This window comes from Primulina eburnea, chromosome 9, assembly GCF_022965805.1.
Source record: "Primulina eburnea isolate SZY01 chromosome 9, ASM2296580v1, whole genome shotgun sequence".
Taxonomy (NCBI): domain Eukaryota; kingdom Viridiplantae; phylum Streptophyta; class Magnoliopsida; order Lamiales; family Gesneriaceae; genus Primulina; species Primulina eburnea.
Window position 1 is genome coordinate 22,223,220 of NC_133109.1, and position 15,648 is coordinate 22,238,867.

The window sequence follows — 15,648 nt, forward strand, 5'->3', positions numbered from 1 at the left end:
CCTGGATGTACCGGAAATCTCGATTTATGTGCCTCGGCCATCACTTCCTCTCGAATTCCATCGACGTTTGGCACATACAATCATCCTTTCATTCAGAGTATTCCATTTTCATCAATTTGAAAATATGGAGCTTTTCCTCCTTGGATTGGTTCTTTAATTTTTAGGATGGAGGTGTCTTGACTCTGCTTCAATTTGATGGTCTCTCGAAGGCTTGATTATACTGATAGTGAAGATAAGCTCGCCTTTCCAGGATTCCTTCGGCTCAATGCGTCTGCCACCTTATTTGCCTTACCTGGATGGTAATTGATTACCAAATCATAATCCTTGAGAAGTTCCATCCACCTTCTTTGCCTCATATTTAATTCCTTTTGAGTGAAAATGTACTTAAGACTCTGGTGATCAGTAAAAACTTCGCATTTTACTCCATAAAAGTAGTGTCTCCAGATTTTAAGCCCAAATACTACTGCGGCTAACTCCAAGTCATGAGTGGGGTAATTCTGCTCATATGGTTTCAATTGCCGTGAGGCATAAGCGATTACCTGACCCTCTTGCATAAGCACACACCCCAATCCTTCCTTTGATGCGTAACTGTATACAGTGAAATTCTTACCATCCTCGGGAAGAACTAGTACTCGTGTGGATGCGAGTTTTATCTTAAGAGTTTCGAAACTCTTTTCACAAGCTTCATTCCAAATGAATTTCGAATTCTTCTGAGTAATTTTGGTGAGTGGAATGGCTATCGAAGAAAATCCTTCCGCAAATTTTCTGTAGTAGCCATCTAATCCCAGAAAACTCCTGACTTCAGTCACTGCCTTTGGTTGTGGCCAATCTTTGATTTCCTCTACCTTCTTAGGGTCCAATGACACCCCAAATTGTGAAATTATATGTCCTAGTAACGCCACACTTTTTAACTAAAATTCACATTTCTTGAATTTGGCGTATAGTTCCTTTTCTCGAAGTGTCTGCAAAGTGAGACACAGATGCTCTTTGTGTTCTTCTTCACTTGGTGAGTACACAAGGATATCATCTATGAAGACAACTACAAACTTATAAAGATATGGTTTGAATACCCGATTCATAAGGTCCATGAAAGCTGCAGGAGCATTTGTTAGACCAAAAGGCATTACCGTGAATTCGTAATGTCCATATCTTGTCCTAAAACAGTTTTAGGGATGTCTTCCGCTTTGACCTTCAACTGATGGTAACCAGATCTCAGATCTAGTTTTGAGAAGACCTTGGCTCCCTTTAACTGATCGAAAAGATCTTCTATTCTTGGGAGTGGGTACTTATTCTTTATGGTGATCTTGTTCAACTCCCGGTAGTCGATGCATAGCCTCATGCTTCCGTCTTTTTTCTTTACAAAAAGCACTGGGGGTCCCCACGGGGATGCACTGGGGCGAATCTGGTTCTTGTCTAGTAATTCTTGCAGTTGCGCCTTTAGCTCTTTTAATTTGGCTAGAGCCATTCGGTATGGTGCCTTTGATATTGGCGCAGCACCAGGGACCAAATTGATTTCAAATTCTACTTCCCTATCTGGTATCTCTCCCGGTAGTTCCTCGGGGAAAACGTATGGAAATTCTTGAACAATTGGAATATCCCCCAACCTTGGGACTTCTTCTTCTTTAATTTCATTTATCACTGCCAGATAAATTTCTCTCCTCCTCTTATGGCTTTCCAGGCTTGAGATGCAGATAACAGAGATTTTCTTTCTTTTGATTTTCCATGGAATAAAATCTCTTCTTCATGAGGAGTCTGGAGTCTAACATTTTTCTTTTGGCAGTCCACAATGGCATGGTATTTAGATAACCAGTCCATTCCAAGAATGATGTCAAACTCAACCATATTGAGTTGAATCAATTCTGCTTCAAAAATTTGTTTGCTGATACAAATTTTACAGTTTCGATACACTTTTTGGGTCTCAATTATTTTAATTGCCGGTGTTGCTACTCTTAATGGTTCACTAAGAGTATCATGTTCGAGTTTAAGCTTCTTAGCAAACTTTCTAGACACGAATGAGTGTGTAGCACCACAATCAAATAAGGTATAAGCAGGCATTTCATTGAGTAAGATAGTACCTGCCACCACTTCATTGGTATCATCAGCTTCCTCTTGGGTGATTGCATATACCCGGGCATTGGTCTTGTTTTCATTTTTCTTGTTGGATCCCGCCCCTTTGTCCTTGTTGTCAGGACAATCTTTAATTCTATGACCCACCTTTCCGCACTTGAAACAAGCACCTGTCTTCCGGTAACATTCTCCAACATGTTTCTGTCGACATGTATCACACCACTTTCCTTCGGTGCTACCAGCACTGCCAGAATTTCCTTTGAAAGACCCACTTGAATGATTTGGTTTCTTAAACTTGGGACCATTCTGAGTAGGTTGACTGTTCATCGGCCTTTTGCTCTTGTTTTCTTCCTCGCGTCGCTTGATATCAGTTTCTGCGCTCATTGCAGCGCCCATCAAATCTGCAAAGCTGCTAGGTTTGAATACTGCCAGTGCCGACTGAATTCGACTGTTGAGTCCCTTTTTGAAACAATGCATTTTTAACGTTTCATCTGACATAATCGTTGGGACATAGGTTCCCAGATCATTAAATCTCAACGTGTATTCCATTACCGTCATGTCTGGTGATTGTCTGAAATTTTCAAATTCATTCAGCTTTTGTAGACGAAACTCGGCCGGATAGTATTGCTTCAGAAACTCTCTCTTAAAAATCTGCCATGTGATCTCTTCCACTTCTGCCAAAGATGGCGACACAGTATCCCACCATTTCCTAGCTCGGTCTTCCAAAAACAGTGTTACAACCTCCACTCTCAGTTCCTCAGGTATCTCCAGTAAATGTAGTTGAGTTTCGACGTTATTGAGCCAGTTGTAACTGACTTCTGGGTTTGGGTTTCCATCGAAAGTTGGAACTCGATTCCTTCTGAGAGATTCATAATGGTACTTAATCCCACACGGTTGCGGTTCAGGTGGTGGTTGGATGGCATTAGCCAATGGGTTCACGAATCCTTGCAATGTCGCAGCTACGATAGTGGCTATTGACATCATATCCTCTTGACTGAGATTCACTCTTGGTGGTGGTGGTGGTGGTGGGTTGTTTTCATCTTGGTTGGCGCCACGAGGGTTACGGTTGTTTCGGGGTGGTCTTCCTGCCATATCCTATAAATATGTATTTTTATTAATTTGTTTGCCACAATATTCAAAGAAATAATTTCATTAATATTGGAAAATTTTCATACAACCAATTTTTGTCAAATGATCAAATAATCCTAGATACAATTGAAGCCTATTCTAGAGTTCTCTCTCTCTCTCTACTCATCTATCACTTCACCGTCCCCTACTGCTTCATTGACTTCTTCGTCAACTGGGTTTTCTTCAAGTTCTTGCATGAGTTCTTCCATGTTGACCATTTCGTTTTGTAGGTGCTCAATATAATTCTGCAGTTGCGTGTTGTGGTGATCAAGGTTGTTGACTTGACTCTGCAGTTCTTGAATTGTTGATTGGTTCACCTTTTCGTCAATTTCTTGCTCCTCGATTCGCTCCTCCAGATGGCGTTGGGTCTTGAGAAGACTATCATCTCGGATCTGAAGTGTGAAAATCCTATCTTGGGCTTTCTTCAGCTCTTGTTTGGTGATTTCGTGATGGCGCTCCGATTCTAGATGATAGGCAGCGTATCGTCGGACGTCTTCGCGTAGTTTCTTTTCTTCCACTCTTGCTTCTCGAAGGTCTTCCATCATACATACGTTATTCCCATCCAGTTGGTAGTTATCTCTCTCAAGTTTATAATTTTTCTCTTTAAGTGTTTTAATTTCTGACTCCTTTTCCTGAAGTTGACTTTGAAGTTTGTTTATAATGTTTTGGTGATCCATGTAGTGTTCCTATAAAACAACATTTTTGTAAAAATACTCATCAAATTTTATAACGATAAGAGAAAGTTTCAAAATAATTTGGTACACATAATATTTTCTTAATCACAAATTTTTCTACAATCCAAATACTTTATTATAATTTGATGCTAATCTAATCGAACATCTCTCCGCCGTCGCTGTCACTGGCACTGTCGCCTTCATCTACTTCCATCTGCGCTACTTCTTCATCCTCCATGTTCTCTATCGCTGAATGCAGGTAGTTATTTTGGTCCTGAAGCCTGTCCATCATGTCGTGGATCTTTGAGATGTACCGATCCTGCCTGGCGATGTACTCCTCCTGGCGTTGTCGGGCCTGAGCAGCATATCCTCCCTCTACCTCCACTCTCTCCAATAAGTCCCTGTTAAGTGAAGCCAAGCGCGTGATGCGAGTGGAGTCAGTCGGTATCTGCAACAACTGACTCTTAGCCATGTCCAGATGATGGGATAGTCGTTGTACCTCGGTCTCAAGTATGTGTCTAACCTCACTAAGCTCTTGTTTCTCCAATCTTTCCTTGTCTAGTTGCGCTTTCAAAGTCGCGATCTCCCTAGTCTGATTATCAATCGTGAGCTGACGCATGCGAAGGGCAGCCTGAGCGCGAGTACGTGGAGCAGCCATTTCCTAGGATAAAAATCGAAAGCAAGGCATCAGAATTTTGTAAATGATAGAAAGGCACAAATAATAGGAACAAAGTTGTCATGAAATTTTCGATACTAAGAATTTTTGGAACGATTGAAAGGAGAGATTTTTGGAGTTGTTAGAAAATTTCAAGGAACAGATGAAAGATGGATTCAGATTGGGGTGCACTAGGCTTTTGCCAAAATTTGACTTTTGTCAAATTTTGTCTGTCAAAATCCTAGCGGGATTATGAACCTGATAGCTCTGATACCACTTAAATGTCACGCCCCGAGTCCAAAGCATCGGTGACATCCGGCATTGTTTAACAATTATATTGAAAACAATAAAGTCTCGTATCAAATCAAACCAGTGTTTTTCATAAATAGAGTATTGTCTTACAATGACAATGAAATAAATACATCAGAGTTGCGAAATGCGGAAAACTGAAACAAAATGGATAAATTGATTCTTACTCGTGGCCATCGATCACCAACCCCAGAAATCTTCCTGCTCTTCATTATTGATTTGTTCTTCATTTTTATCTAAAATTGTAAGGGGGTGAGTGTTTTGGGAAACACTCAGCAAGTGGGGTCGATCGATTCCAAATATACATATAGAACTTAATTCTTTAAAAATTTCCTTTAACATACTTTCAAAACTAATATTCTTACTTAAGATGTCGGAAACAAATCGAATAATAGACAGAACTTATCGAATAATTCAGAGCAAAACAGAAACAATTCAGATCATTTCAGAACAGACAAAACACTGTTACTCTTCTCATTTCCATGGTCAAATTGTCTACAATATGTTAGTCCTCTAAGGGGTGAGGCCAGATGATGGTTTTATACCCACCAATGGGGGCCAGAACAGAACATGGTTTTATACCCATCAATGGAGGCCAGACAGAATTACAATTCTCGTCCAATTTCAAATTCGAATCGTAACAGTGCAAACAGAATTCAGAAGTAACAGACGGAACTTTTCAGATATTCAGATTTCAGAGTTTTTCATACTGACACAGCGGAATCAAGAAAATTTGAAGCACAGAAGGGAACATTTAATCGATCGAAATTTTAAACAGATAGGCATCATGGTTTCGAAAAAGAAGACACGCATTCATGCATGTCACATTATTTATATTAAAGTTTAAAAATACAAACGAAGTACATAACAAAAGCCCACTTACCGTATTTGCAAACTTTGCACAAAGTTTTCTCTCGAAAGTTTGAGCAGCAATTCGACGTGACTTTAACAATTGCGATCTGAAATCGAGCAGCACTTCGATTATTCTTTACGTAGAATGAAACACGAATGTAGCAGCACTTCGACGCAAATGTTTGATCGCCTGCACTGCAAGAATTTCCCTCCCCTTTTGCTCTTCTTTTAACCGAAACTTTAGGATTGTTTTTGGTATGGTTTTGCATGCATGAGAGACTCATATTTATAGAAGAAATTTGTCTCCTCCCCTACCCAATAGCCGTCCCCTTGGAGCCCAAGCAAGGCATTTATTTTGGTCAAATTCCTATCCAATTCAAGGGTCATCTTGGTTAGTTCATGGGTTATTTCTTGCATATTAAATGTTTCCTGATCTTCTAGCTCCTCCCGCAGCTTCTTCATGGGTTAACGCAAAGGTTATTTCCTGCACATTTAACTTGTCCAAACTCTTGACTCATCTTATAGCTCTTTTTTTGGTTTTGTTAGGACAAACTTGGTTGAGTTTTTTTGTGCTGAAGAATCGAGTCCTTGAGCTAGGGTTTTACTCCTCCCGTGGCAATACTTCGATGGATGCGGTTACTAGTAGCTTGGCCTCCTGTTGAGCTCATTCCCGAGCTTTGAAGTTACTTCCACGAGTTACTAGCTGAAATCTAAGTTCATAATTAAGTTTATAATTAGAATGAAAGTATTTTGATCTTAGATTAAGCTAAGTTTTAAGCTCGTGTATTTCTTACCTTATTTACTTGGGATCGTAAAATCTCGGGTTCTCACATTGGCGCTCTCGGATCGTCGATCAGGGTTATAATGAGTTCGGAATCATTTTTTTAGTGAATTTGGAATTTACTAATTAAATGATTGTGCTAGTAGTGGTGGCTACTAACATGTATAAATTCTCATAAATATTTTAGAGGAGTCTAGAATTAAATTAACTAAGGAGTTAGTTTATAAATTAAATAATAGTTATTTAATTTATTATACATATACATGTATATATTTTATATGGTGATATAAAATATGTGTATATGATAATATTATAGCATGTATTATTAAAGGTTAATAAATACATTATATATTAATTATATTGGAGTTTAAATATAATTAAATTAATAGAGTCCTTGTAGGAGAGTGACTCCTAATTAGATTAGGAGTCTCACTCTATAAATAGACCATTAGGGCTCAATGATGGATGATGAAAAATTGCACACAAAAACCACTCCAAAACCTCTCCTCCCTTGAATGAAAGTCACGGCCACTTCATAAAAGACGTGGGAATAAATTTTTGGCCAAAAGAAAATTGGATTTGCTTAATTATTGATTGAGAATCAATAATTATTGGTTAATGATTGATTAAGAATACATAAGCACAAAAAATTTAAAAACCTTCCCACTTTGAAAAGCATCTCTCAGCCATCTCAAAATTTTTGGAGAAAATTTTGTGGCCACCTTGTTCTTCATACATATACATGTATATATTTTATATGATGATATAAAATTTGTGTATATGATATTATTATATCATGTATTATTAAAGGTCAATAAATACATTATATATTAATTATATGGGAGTTTAAATATAATGAAATTAATAAAGTCCTTGTTGGAGAAGGACTCCTATTTAGATTAGGAGTCTCACTCTATAAATAGACCATTAGGGCTCAATGTTAGACGATGAAAAATTGAACACAAGAACCACTTTAAAACCTCTCCTCCCTTGAATGAAAATCACGGCCACTTCATGAAAGACGTGAGAATAAATTTTTGGCCAAAAGCAAATTGGATTTGCTTAATTATTGATTGAGAATCAATAATTATTGGTTAATGATTGATGAAGAATCAATAAGCACAAAAAATTTAAAAACCTTCCCACTTTGAAAAGTATCTCTCGGCCATCGCAAAATTTTTGGAGAAAAATTTTTGGCCACCTTGTTCTTCCACCGCCGCGCTGCCGTCGTTGTGTCGTCTCCGGATTTTGGAAATTTGGAGATCACAGTCTCAACGCATAAATCGTTTGGCTTTTCTAGTGCAAACCAAACGATAAAAACAGTCTCTGATCGTGGACCTAATTAGGCGATCAAAAAAGAATAGTTGTTCGTAGAGATTTACAAGAAGGGCTATATCCGCCTAAACATCAGAATAGTTTGGAGTCCAGCGTTAAGAACGCAAAGGTATAATTCTAAACACCCTATAAATAATTTGAACACACGATGTATAAGAACAAAATTTTTAAACTTCTGCCGCATCTTGGGTGCGAGAATACGATGTCCCGACAGAGAGGTCCCTAGAAACGTTCTCCAGCTTCCAAACCCATAAACATAACTGACCAAAAGACAAACCGCATAGCTCAAAAATAATTATTTTGCACGTCATATATACTTAAAAACATCGCGGACCTCGTTGGATCCTCCGCGGACATTTTTCCACAGCATCCTCAAATAATAACAAAAACCCTAAAGATGCATTCAGACACGTACGACTCCAAAATTAAATAGAACCACTTATGGCATATCAATAAACTCGGAACTCGAACCACACTTGAACCATATCCTAACCTACTGTCCAAGGCTCTAAACCATCCCCTAACCATGACCGAACCCCTTAAAGCATGCACATCAATCTATTGAACACAAGTTGCCGAAGGAATGACACTATAACACGTATGCGTTCCGTACGACTCCCCACCGATTCCAACTTGAACCATGCCAGAACCAAGCCCTAGACTTGACCCTTAGACATCATTTAAGTCCCTAGTTGAGCCCTTTCCAGTCCATGACACACGCACCAGCCCTGAACAAACTTAGCCAGGTGCAGCACCCACACGAATCCAACATACACATACGTCCTTAGCTCGGCTCCAGCCCTCTTGTTGTCCAACCAGACCCTAAGCGACTAAGACCAGGCTTACCCTAGGACCCGACCCCACATAAACCCTAGCCATGAGCCCTTGTCCAACCAGGCATCGAGCCACACAAACGAAGCCACGATCACCCCTACGCACAGCTGTGTGCTTCTTTCGACTTCATGTTGTACCAACAGCCTAACGACCCATCACGGACCACCAAATAACATCTAAACACACTCCATAACGTAACCATATGCAGCTGAACGCCTTCATATCGGTCCATCGAAGCCTGCGATCAAGAAACTCAAGAAAACATGGAAGTTCATACATATTTTGTATCAAAAACGATTTCAGTAACGTTTTACCATTCATATAATCAAACAAACGAATTTTTATGCATATTTCATATCAAAATATAGTATCTAACATGATTGATGCATCAAAAAAGGGTTTATACATGCATTTGCATTTTAAAGGCACAAATTATCGAATACCGAAGTGGGGAAGACGGAGGCCGATCAAAGAACAGTTTGCTGTGTTTCTTACTTCAAAAGTGATGAAAATATTCCTAAAAAATAGGGTGAAGGATTTGGTCAAGGATTAGGTCTTTTGTGAGACGGTCTCGCGAATCTTTATCTGTGAGATGGGTTAACCCTACCGATATTCACAATAAAAAATAATACTTTTACCACAAAAAATAATATTTTTTTTGGATAACCCAAATAAGAGATCCGTCTCACAAAATATGACCCGTGAGACCGTCTCGCACAAGTTTTGTCTTGGTAAGGTGGCTGTAAAGATAGGAAGCCAAAAAATCCTAACCCTAGGCTTGAATCTTCACGTTATTTTGTGTGTGTGGCTAATGTGTGTGTGTGTGTGTGTGAGGCGTGAGATGATAGTTGGAGCTAGGGTTGATCCTCCTATTTAATACAAAGAAATACATGAACTAGGTAATTTAAATTAAATTACAACTTTTATAAATAAAAAAAATATTAAATGTCATGCTAAGTAATTAAATCCCACAATTTTGAAAAATGAAAATTATAAACGCTTAAAATCTTCAATTCATCTGATAAATTAAATACTAACCAAACTAATTAATTAAGACATAAAATAATTATTAAAAGTATTAAATCTCGAGTGAAATGATTTAAATCCCATATTTTTCAAAATCTGCTAATTAAAATACTTAACATTTCTTTTATTTCACTCGATAAATTAAATTTAATCTTTAAATGCTAAAATTTATAAATCATTTAAGATACATAATTTCTCGCTTAAAATAAAAATATAACATTAATGAAGCTTGAAAAAGGAGAGGCTGGATTCGTTGGTTTCATGTGGTCGATGAGTTCCAGATTTATTTTATCATAAACTATTTTCTAATGAGAGCAAAATTGAAATCTTTTCATTTCGTGTGCACCAATTATGTTACTGCGTGTGTGTCAAACTGTGTGTGTGTTCGTTTTGTGGGTGTGTGTTTGCAATGTGTGTGTGTGATTTTACGGTGTGTGAGTTGGGTCAAAAAAATTAACAAAAAGGAATGCTTGAGTGAAAGTGATGGGTGCGTGAGTGAGGTTTTATTTTTAAATATAATATATATAATTTTAAGGAAAACATTTTTGTATATATATATATATATATATATATATATATATATATATATATATATATATATATATATATATATAATTTTAAGGAAAACATTTTTGTATATATGTATATACTGTTGAAAATTAATATTTAAAATCTGTGTATTGAATATTTGAATATTGAATGTTGAAAATAAGAGTTGTAAATATTGAAAATTAGTGTGTGATGATGTAGGTAATGATGTATTTTATTTTTGGATTATTTGTAAAGATTTCCTATAAATAGATCTCTCATTTGTGAAGAAAATCATAATTGAGTAGAGAGAAAAATATTATAAAGTGTGTAATTTGGTAAATTTTGAGAGTTTGAGGTTTTTACTTTTTACCATAAATTTTTACTTTTTCACAACACGTTATTAGCACGAAGCTCTAAAAGTCCTCCATATTTTTCCAAGCTCCAAACAGAGGAAAAATGTAACAAAAGTGATAATATTTATTTTACTGTTATTTATTTATTGTGCATATATTTAATATATAATATAATGTTATTATTAGAAATAATACAAATAAATTTTTCAAAAACTTGTTATAAATCCTGGGAGGATGTTAAGACGACATTCCACACTCCCGGTAAGGGATACGACAAGTATAAAAGCCTATAAGATTTTTAAATAAAATAACTTATGACACATCATTATAATAATATGATATGATATATATAACTATTTAAACATGACTAATATTATATACACCATATTATTACCATAAAATTATACAAATACATACCTTTATTTTTTTGTACACCAACGGTCATAAACGGTAACAAAACGGCTAGTTTTTGTCCTATAAATATGATCTCACAAACACATTCAATCACTCCAACTTTCTCTTCTTCTCTAAAAATTATTCTTTATTAAAATTTTCGAAGAAAAAAGAAGATGGCTTTCTCAAGGTTATTTTTAATTATTTTGTTTATCATACTCACGAGTCTTTTATTTATCGGAGAATATCCTCCTCGTGTGTTTTCTTTATTTTTACAAATGCTTGTACTTGTTGTTTATCCATTACTTTGTATTGCAATATTCATTAACAAATAAAATGCATCGTAATTTTTTAGTACCATCATGTCAAATTTGACAAAGCTCGAATTTGTTGCGCTCGACATCACGGGAAAAAATTAAATGCCATGGACTCTCGATGTAGAAATGCATATTGAGTCATTGGGTCTAAGTGAGACCATAAAAGAAAATGGCATATCGACATCACAAGAAAAGGCAACAGCATTATATTTTTTCGTCGACATCTCGACGAGGGATTGAAATGTGAATATTTAATTGAAAATGATCCCATGGCTTTATGGAAAAGATTGAAAGAAAGATTTGAACATATAAGGGAAGTTATACTTCCGACCGCCCGTGATGAATGAAATATGTTAAGATTCCAAGATTTTAAGAAAGTCAGTGATTATAATTCAGCGATGTATTGAATACTCTCGCAGCTAAAATTTTGTGGACATGAGGTCACAGAATCGGAAATGCTTGAAAAAACATTTTTCACGTTTCACGCATCAAATATTACTCTACAACAACAATATAGAGTACGTGCATTTGCGAGATATTCTGAACTCATCGCCTGTCTTATTGTGGCAGAAAAAAACAACGAGCTATTAATGAGAAATCATCAGTCCCGACCCACTGGATCAACAGCATTTCCAGAAGTAAATGCTGTAAGTAAAAATGAATTTAAACCTCGAAACCAAAATCAAATTCAAAGACAAGATTTTGGTCGGGGTCGAGGTCGTGGACGTGGAATTGGTCGTGGTCATGGTCGTGGTCGAGGCCGTGGTTTTGAAAACAATAGAGATAGTTATTTTTATAACTCATCTCAAAAGAGCGTCCCAAACCATCCACCGAAAAGACGTCATGAGAATACAAGTGTTAATGAGAATCACTCAAAAAGATATGAAAGTTCTTGTTTCAGATGTGGTACTCCAGGACATTGGTCCCGTATTTGTCGAGCCCCTGAGCATCTTTGTAAACTTTATAAAGAATCATTAAAAGGGAAAGAAAAGGAGACCAACTTCACTGAACGCAGTGACCGTTTGAATGATTCAACTCATTTTGATGCTGGTAATTTCATGAATGATTTCTCTGGAAATGATCAATATGTTGGTAGGATAGAAATGAACAATATTGATGATGCAAATTTTCTCAATGATTTCTCTGAAAATGAACAATATAGTGGTAGAATATAAATGTACAATAATTTATTTTTCATGTATTCATATAATAAATTTTTATTGTATAATTATGATATGTGTTATATTTAAATATATATTGGCAGTAATTTTATTTCGTTGTATATTTTTTTGAAGTTCAAAAATGGAAAATGCTATGAGCAAAGCTGAAGTTTGCATATCCGATAGTGGTACAACGCACACTATCCTCCGAGATAAAATATATTTCTTGGAACTAAAACCAACAAAAACAACGGTGAATACAATATCAAGTCAAGTAGACTTGATTAAAGAATGTGGTAAAGCACAATTTTTGTTACCTAATGGTACAAAATTTTTTATCAATGATGCTTTATATTCACCACAATCGAAAAAAAATTTGTTGAGTTTTAATGATATATATTCCCATGGATGAAGGGAATGAGAAATATATGTGTCTTATCACATATAAATCAGGAAAGAAATATGTGATTGAACAAATACCAATGCTCCCTAATGGATTGCATTATACACATATAAGTCCCATTGAATTAAACATGGTAGTTGATAATTCTTCAATACTAATCAATTGGCATGATCGATTAGGACATCCTGGTTCAACAATGATGCGAATAATTATAGAAAATACACATGGTCATCCATTGAAAGACCAGAAGATCTTTCAGAATAATAAGTTTCAATGTAAAGCATGTTCTCATGGAAAACTTATTATAAGACTATCACCAGTCAAAATCCAAACTAAATCACCAATGTTTCTTGAACTTTATGGTATTGATTGATGCCTCCAGCAGATGGTCACATGTATGCTTATTGTCAACTCGAAATGTTGCATTTGCAAGATTACTTGCTCAAATAATAAAATTAAGGAATCAATTTCCCGATTATACAATCAAGAAAATTAGACTTGATAATGCTGGTGAATTTACTTCCCAGACTTTCAATGATTATTGTATGTCTATGGGAATCATTGTTGAGCATCTTGTTGCTCATTTACATACACATAATGGATTGGCTGAATCATTAATTAAACGTCTGCAAATGATTGCTAGACCAATGATTATGAAAACAAAGCTCCCTATTTCTATATGGGGACATGCGATTTTACATGCTGCTTCATTAATTCGCATCAGACCAAGTGCATATCATAAATACTCCCCATTGCAGCTTGCATTTGGTAAAAAACCAGACATTTCTCATCTGAGAATTTTTGGATGTATGGTTTATGTGCCTATTGCACCACTGCAAAGAAAGAAAATGGGACCTCAAAGAAAGGTTGGAATTTATATCGGTTATGATAGTCTATCAATCATTCGATATCATGAACCTCAAACTAGCGACGTGTTCACAGCACGTTTTGCTGATTTTCATTTTAATGAGGAAATCTTCCCAATGTTAGGGGGAGAACAGAAACATACCGAAAAGGAAATTACATGGTATGTATCATCATTGTTACATCTGGATCCAAGAACAAAACAATGTGAAAAAGATGTACAGCAAATTGTGCACTTGCAAAGAATAGCAAATCTAATACCAGATGCATTTTCAGACACAAAAGGGGTAAATGAATCATATATATATGCTGCAAATGTCCCTGCTCGAATTGAAATTCCGAAGAAACAAATTGAAGATACTCATGATGTCATTAAACGCCTGAAGCGTGGAAGGTCAGTCGGTTCCAAGGATAAAAATCCTCGAAAAAGAAAATTCATAGAGAAACACGATGATCACAAAATAGAGAATGATGTTCCTGAAGAAACACATGATGATCACAAAAGAGAGAATGATGTTCCTGAAGAAACACATGATGATGAAAATGTTCTGTCAGAACCTCAAACTGACGAGAATCATGAAATCTCTATCAATTATATTAATACTGCAAAAATATGGAATCGAAAAGATAGAGAAGAAATTGATGATATATTTTTATATAATGTGGCAATCGATATCATAAATGATAAAGAAGATCATGAACCAAAATCTTTTGGTGAATGTAAAAATCGGCAGGATTGGATAAAATGGAAAGAAGCCATCCAGATTGAATTGGATTCGATAAATAAACGTAATGTTTTTGGACCTATAGTCCTTACACCTGAAGGTGTAAAATCTGTTGGATGCAAATGGGTTTTTATTCGAAAGCGAAATGAGAAAAATGAAATAGTAAGATATAAAGCTCGACTTGTTGCATAAGGTTTTTCTCAAAGACCTGGAATTGATTATGAAGAAACGTATTCTCCCGTGATGGATGCAATTACGTTTCGGTATTTGATTAGCTTGGCAGTATTTGAAAATTTAGAAATGTGTCTTATGGATGTTGTTACAGCTTACTTATATGGATCACTTGTTAGTAATATATAGATGAAAATCCCTGAAGGATTTAAGATTCCTGAAGCACAAAGTTCAAAACCCAGAGAATGTTATTCTGTAAAATTACAAAGATCATTATATGGGTTGAAGCAATCCGGTCGAATGTGGTATAATCGACTAAGTGATCACTTGAAGAAAAAGGGATATGTAAATAATTTAATATGTCCTTGTGTTTTCATTAAGAAACAACATCCGGATGTGTAATTATTGCTGTATATGTTGATGATGTAAACATCATTGGAACGAATAAGGAAATTCAAGAAGTTGTGTCATACTTGAAGGAAGAATTTGAAATGAAGGATCTTGGAAAAACCAAGTATTATCTAGGTTTACAAATTGAACAAAAAGAATGCGGAATATTTGTTCACCAGACAAATTATACAGAAAAGATCCTTAAACGTTTTAATATGGATAAATCATATCCTTTAAGTACTCCAATGGTTGTTAGATCATTAAACATAGAAAAGGATCCATTCCGTCCATGTGAAGATGATGAAGATATTCTTGGTCCAGAAGTACCATATCTAAGTGCTATCGATGTCCTTATGTATCTTACAAATTGTACAAGGCCTGATATATCTTTTGCCGTAAATTTGTTGGCAAGATTTAGCACATATCCAACAAATAGACACTGGAACGGAATTAAACATATATTCCGTTATCTACGAGGAACGACAGACTTGGGACTTTTGTATTCAAAAGATGCTAATCCAAGTATAATTGGTTATGCCGATGCTGGATACTTATCTGATCCACACAAGGCACGTTCCCAAACTGGATATGTATTTACTCGTGGAGGCACTGCAATTTCTTGGCGTTCACAGAAGCAAACGCTCGTAACAACTTCATCAAATCATGCCGAGATTATTGCA

General features: G+C 35.9%; 1 protein-coding gene across 1 annotated transcript; it reads right to left on the reverse strand.

Moving 5' to 3' along the window:
- Positions 1-215: 215 nt before the first annotated feature.
- LOC140840803 (uncharacterized) lies at positions 216-3,159 on the reverse strand. The gene is made up of 3 exons (XM_073207967.1): positions 1,808-3,159; positions 1,361-1,679; positions 216-911 (listed from the first exon to the last, which is right to left on the reverse strand). The coding sequence occupies exons 1-3, from the start codon at positions 3,157-3,159 to the stop codon at positions 216-218; spliced, it is 2,367 nt and encodes a 788-aa protein (XP_073064068.1).
- Positions 3,160-15,648: the final 12,489 nt, after the last annotated feature.